The 6784-nt window shown below is 37.1% G+C and overlaps 1 protein-coding gene across 1 annotated transcript; it reads left to right on the forward strand.

The window, feature by feature from the left end:
• The first annotated feature begins 2155 nt into the window (after window positions 1-2155).
• Window positions 2156-2973, forward strand: LOC131804194 (uncharacterized). Its single transcript, XM_059126697.1, has 2 exons — window positions 2156-2170; window positions 2230-2973. Exons 1-2 carry the CDS (start codon window positions 2156-2158, stop codon window positions 2971-2973), a joined length of 759 nt encoding a protein of 252 aa, XP_058982680.1.
• The last annotated feature ends 3811 nt before the right edge of the window (window positions 2974-6784 follow it).

The following is a 6784-nucleotide window of genomic DNA, read 5'->3' on the forward strand; positions in this document are numbered from 1 at the left end:
CTCCCGCTATTCGGTATTTTTATGATTTTGGCTACATTATCGCCGATTTTTTAAGTTTCGCTTTTGAATATTGTAATGGATTATGACAAAAGTAATATATGCAGGTCCATGTCGTCGAATAGCCCAGTATAAAGGTACATCCCGATATTCGATATTTTTATGATTTTAGCTACATTATTCACCTGAATTGTTTCAAATTTGTCATTTGAAGCTCGTAATGGATACTACAGCCTAAGCCAGAAAATTGTCTGATCAGGTCCACGTCTTCGTATAGCTCCCATATATGATTTTTGTATGATTTTGGCTACATTATTCGCCAATTTTTTTTTAAGTTTCGCTTTTGAATATTGTAATGGATTATAACAAAATGTATATATGCAGGTCCATGTCGTCGTATAGCCCCCATATAACGGTACCTCCCGATATTCGGTATTTTGATGATTTTAGCGACATTATTCACCGGAATTGTTTTAAATTTGGTATTTGAAGTTCGTAATGAATATTACAGCCGAAGACAGAAAATTATCTGTGCAGGTCCACGTCTTCGTATAGCCCCCATATAAAGGTACCTCCCGATATTTGGTATTTTTAAGATTAATTTGGCTACATTATTCGCGGATTTTTTTTAAGTTTCGCTTTTGAATATTGTAATGGATTATGACAAAAGTTACCTATGCAGGTCCGTGTCGTCGTCTAGACCCTAATATAACAGCTACATTCGGTATTTTTAAGATTTTAATGGATTTTATTGTTTTATTGTTTTTGAGAATTACCAAAGTCGTTCAAAATGCTGGAGGATATTCAAAGTTCGGCCTGGCTTTTTTACTTGTTTTTATTTTTTTTTAACAAACAAATATTCGTTTAAAAAATTTTGAATACATATCAAATCAATAGGGGTAGCGAAGCGCACCGGGGTCAGCTAGTCATCATATATTTGTTTAGCTCAAACAGCTTAGGTTCTTCCGAGGAATGGAAATATTGAAGTAGATTCAAGAGACGGGCTACACGACGTTCTCCACCAAATGTTTTGCAACACATTCTCCGTGAAATTGTAGAAGGCCAGGTCAACACTAACGACGGGGTTACGTGATTTTAACTTTAATAAGCGCCTTAAACTACCAAATGCAAAATAAAGAATAATGGGCAATAACAACCTGGTTAAAATGAACTTATTTATTTCTTGCCGGATAAATATTACAACTACGAAGATATAAATATATTCTACAGGTGCAAGACACATTTTCTAGCCGAATAATCTCCAATTTAGTATTTATGGTTCTCAGTCTTAATATAATTTTGACAGCAATACTTTTGGTTCTCTAAAAATATAAATATAATGCCATTGGTTTCTTGGAAATCGCCTAGACATTTGGAGTCAAGATATACCACACATTATTGCTTTTTTATCTGGGTAAGATTCATCTGATGCCGAGTTTAGGGTTCAATGTCCCTTATATCGATGTCAGCTAATTAGGTTATGAATTCACGTCTAAATTCATATATCCTCCTCGAAGACTTTGTATGCAAGAGACTTGAAATAAAAAGTCATAAATTTGTTTCCAATCGATATGACTGGAACTCTGGAAAAATTGGTTGACATTAAACATCTGCATACTCTGTCATAAAATATATTATGCGAATATTAACATTTTCTCGCATGTTACTAACATACCGCTGATACCATTTCAAAATATGTACGTTTGCATTGGAATATCAGTACTTAAATGTCTGTTCATAATAAAATGTTAATAAATCGAATACAACTAGCCCATAATCATTTAATTATAAAACATTAAACAAGCATTTGCTATTGCACCTACAACACGAAAAATTAAAGATGCGGTCATAACAGAAATTGATAAGAGTGAACTTATGTCGATATATGAAACACACCGGGCTGACTGTCTAGAAGCATAAAATATTTCAATATTATTTAGACATATGTAAATTATCTGCCGGTCTTTTCAGCCGCGTGCGATTTATATCTGGCAAAGCAAAATGATTAAAATTGTAACTGGTGCAAAAATCAAGGATATATGAATGATAAGTTTTAATAAGAAGCAAACTCGAGTTTTGTATAAATATTGGCAAAAATTGATTTGGCAAATCAGAATTAAATCGTATCTTCTCAGATCATTACAATTTAAGAAACACAATGCGCGCCTTTATCGTAAGTTTGTTTTGAACATGTCTATAATGATAAATACTTATATTTTGGTTAATTTTAAGGTTCTCTGCTGCCTGGCCACAGCCTATGCTGCTAGCTTTGGATATGACTATGAAAGACAGGGCAGTGCCTCCTTTGGTTCTAGTGTGAACGGTGGCTTTGCTGGCAATGGTGGATTCTCTAGTGCCTTCTCAGGTGCCTTCGGCAATAACGGATTTGGAAGTAACGGTTTCGTTGGCAATGGTTTGGGTAACACTGGATTCACTGGCAACAATTTCGGTGGAAACGGCTTTGTCTCCAACGGCGGCAGTGGTTTCACCGCTCCAACTGAACTCACCAAGGAATTCTACACCTTCACCGCTCCAGAGGGCGCTTTCAATGATAATACTGGTGCCGATCAATTGGGCGGCTCCGTTAAGCGTGGTGTTCGTGTCATCTTCATCAAGGGCCCCGAAAACAACGGACTTGATGATGCTGCTCTTCAGTTGGCCAAATCTGTCAACGAACAAAAGACAGCCATTTATGTGCTTACCAAACAGGCTGATATCGGCAATTTGGCCAACAAATTGAATAATTTGAATCACAGCAGTGGAAGCCGTCCTGAAGTACACTTTGTCAAATATCGTACACCAGCTGATGCTGAAAATGCTCAACGCGCCATTCAATCACAATATGATTCGTTGGGTGGCAAGAGTGCTAATTACAATGGTGGTGTTGTACCTGTATTGAACTTTGCTTCCAGCGGAAATCAATATCAAGTTGCTGAACCATCAAACACTTATTTACCACCCAACAAACGCTTTTAGACTAATCCATAGATAATCATATAGCCTTTGATTTGTAGTCAGAATTATTTACACTTAATAGTAAGCCATAGATTAATATATTCAATAAATAAATTAACTTAAATCCGTTCTTGTTTAGAAATACTAGAACAGCTTTAGAATAGTCCATATTCTATATTAGCCAAGTTTTCAATGTATAAATGGCTTTTAGAATGTCCGTGTTCTGAGTGGTAATGGGAGGAGTCTAAACCCTGTATCTAAATAATTTCCAAAGGATTTTGAACCATCAGCAAGGTCATGGGTTATTGCTGGTCGTTTTTTTTTTTTTTTAAATCGGCCCTGATCCTATTTTAAGACAGAATACTAAACACCTTTACGAATATTGAAATTTAGCGTTGCTGTGGCACCAATTTGTTATTACCTGTAACAAGGCAACTCATAAGTGACTACTTTTGCAGTATTCAAGTGACTTTTTGAACTTATCACGGCAACCATTTGTTCAGATCAATTATTTATACACCTACCCGAAAAAATCACCATAGATCCCAGAGAGAATATATGCTTATTCTCGGTCAGAGTAAAATTCAGGATCGATTTTGAATTCCCAACTGTCTGTATTTCGGTTACATAATATCATAAAATTTTTAAAGAAATCGTTAAAAATTTGACAGTTGGGATGTATGGTTTCTACCTTCTGTGACAGAATATTATCTTTTTAGGTCCACGTTTTCCTATAGCCAATATACAGGGTGAGGAGTCAAGTTTTTTACTCTTTTTTATTCAATAAAAGCAAAAATGTCGGAAATAGCATCAAATTTTAGAAAAAGTTTAGATTTGTTCGAATTGGTCACCTTTGGCACGAATTATGGCCTTCCAACGGCAAATGAAACCGTCACACGCTTTGACCCATTCCCGGCGAAGCGATTGCTTGAAGTGATATACACTTTGGTTTTTTTAGTGCCAACCTTGCATTACAAAATACTCCAGACACAATAGTCCAACGGCTTGGTATCCGGAGATTTTGGTGGCCAGCGAGAAACCTCATTTTGTAACCATTCTTGTGTGGCGCGTGCTGAGTGCGATGGTGCTGAGTCCTATTGGAATGTCCAAGGTCTGCGGCCAAAATGTTTGCGTGCCCAAGGCTTTAATACACCCTCTATAATATTTTCGCGATACTATTCGGCATTTATTCTGATGCCACGGTGGATTAATACGAGCGGAGAGCGACCACCGACTGTTATGGCGGCCCAAACCAACTCCATGGCCGGCGCTTGAGTTCTGGTGACCAACCGAAGGTGCACATTTTCAGCTGACATCTTTGGCAAGCAAACACGAACATTTTGTTTGTTTACAAACTGCTGGAGAACGAATGTTTTCTCATCGGAGATAACCCAATTCGGCAGTTCACCACTATCGACCAAGCGAAGCAACTCTCTAGCTCTTTTGAGTCTATTTTCTTTTGTATTGCGGTGTAAGTTCTTGCACTTTTTGGAAATCCAATGGCTTTACCCCGATCTCATTTTTCAATAACTTTCTTTTTTCTGGAAAATTCTCACCAAAATGCCTTTGTACGCCTGTAAACAATATAATGAGCTGTTACTGGAATAATTTTAACACCTGTCGGACGAGTGGCTTAGAAATTACAGCAGTCTGAACTTGGTTGCAGTTTTTTCATCTAACCGTGTATAACGGTGATTGATGATTTTAAATACATTTTAAGCGAAAGTATTTCACATTTGATATCTGACATTCACAACGTTATAGGAGATAACACTTTTTCATATAGTCCCCATACAATGGTCTCAATGTGCTATTTTGTAGACATAATAGGGTGAGGTACCATTATATGAGGGATACATGAAAGAACCACTTGTGACCATTCCGTTGAAAAATATGGCTAAAAACATCAAAATACCGAATATCGGGGGTACCGTTATATAAGGGCTATACGATATCGTGGACCTATATAGATAATTCTCTGTCGAGGTATAAAGTACCCACAAGGAACACCTTGTGTGGAGTTTCAGACAATTCCGATAAAAATGTGGGTAAAATCATAAAAATACCGAATATCGGGGGTACCGTTATATGGGGGATATACGATATCGTGGACCTGTATTGACAATTCTTTCTCAGGGGGTGAAGTACTCAGAAGGAACTATTTGTGTGGATTTTAAGACAATTCCATTGAAAAGTGTGGCTAAAATCATCAAAATACCGAATATCGGGGGGACTTCTTTTGTGGAATTTCAGACAATTCCATTAAAAAATGTGGATAAAATCATCTAAATACCAAATATCGGGGGTACCGTTATATGGGGGCTATATGATATCGTGGACCTATATAGATAATTCTCTGCCGAGGTATAAAGTACCCACAAGGAACTCCTTGTACCGTTACATGGGGGCTATATGACATCGTGGACCTATGTAGATAATTCTCTACCGAGGTATAAAGTACCCACAAGGAACTCCTTGTGTGGATTTTCAGACAATTCCGTTGAAAAATGTGGCTAAAATCATCAAAATGCCGAATACCGGGGGGGTACCGTTATATGGTATGGTACTGAAACGCATCTATATGAGATACAGACATTTGACTATATTCTTCAACGAAATCAGCGTTAACGAAATAGTCAGAAGTGACTATTCGTTAACGCTCCAAAAAGTCACTGGAATGGACATTTTCTTATTTTGTCTACAAAAGTTGGCAAACTCCTTCACACATTGGATATTTTTGGATGGCCATCCGAAACTGCTTGGCTTTTGCAATGTCCAGTAACCCCCATTCAAATGTGCGTGAGGATCGGGCGATAATTACGACCTGCTGACAATTTTGCAGTTTTTTTGGTCCATTTCAACCCCTAAATATATGGCGATCATCTCCAAAAAGAATAGGCTTTTATTCTGCCCTCATCTTATCTCCATGCAAAATTTCGTAAGCATCGGGCCATAAATGCGATCTGTATATGATATCCTGATATCCTAACTACTTAGTTTTGTTAGCTGTAGAAATATTACCAAATGTTTAATTCAAAATGAAAATATGCCAAAAATATGACAAAATTGAAAAAAATATGAGAACATTTTACAAAATCAATATTTTCATCTTGAGAGAGATATTTTTATGCGATTTTTTAGACGTTGTTTCTTTCCTGCCAAGAGGCCATTCTGAATTAATGAGAACTGTCGAAATCAGTTCAGCCGTTCTCGACATATAAGAGATCTTCCAAGCATATCTTCTATGATAGACATATATATCGCACATATTTTGCTATATATCCATTTTGTTGGACGTTAACATCAATGTAAAGATCACAAGTAACCTTGTCATGGCTTTGTGATTTCGCCGGGATTTAAAATATTCGCGGTTTTATGAATAATTTTGAATTCTTTCAACAAAAAGATATGGTCTATTTTACCCGCTAAATATTATCCGATGACCAACCAAATGGGTAGGCTTCTTCCCCGCCCTAAACTCTAGCTACATGCGAAATTCCGCGTCGATTGGTCTATAATTGCGACCTGTAGAAGAAGTGCAAAATCAGTTTTTGGTCCATTTCAACCCCTAAATATTATGCGATCATCACCAAAAGCAATAGGGTTCTATTCTGACCCTAGCCTCACCTCCATTTTAAATTTCGTAAAGATCGGACCATAATTGCGACCTGTAGAGTGATTACAAATTAACATGGACAGACGGACGGACGGACGGACATAGCTAGATCGACTCAGCTCGGCGAGATAGGAAGATCCATATATACTTTCCTATGTGGGAAATCAATATTTCGTGGTGTTACATAATTTTTGGCCCAATCAAACTTATAATACC

The sequence above is a fragment of the Musca domestica genome, unplaced genomic scaffold (assembly GCF_030504385.1).
Source record: "Musca domestica strain aabys unplaced genomic scaffold, Musca_domestica.polishedcontigs.V.1.1 4, whole genome shotgun sequence".
In the NCBI taxonomy this organism is placed as follows: Eukaryota; Metazoa; Arthropoda; class Insecta; order Diptera; family Muscidae; genus Musca; species Musca domestica.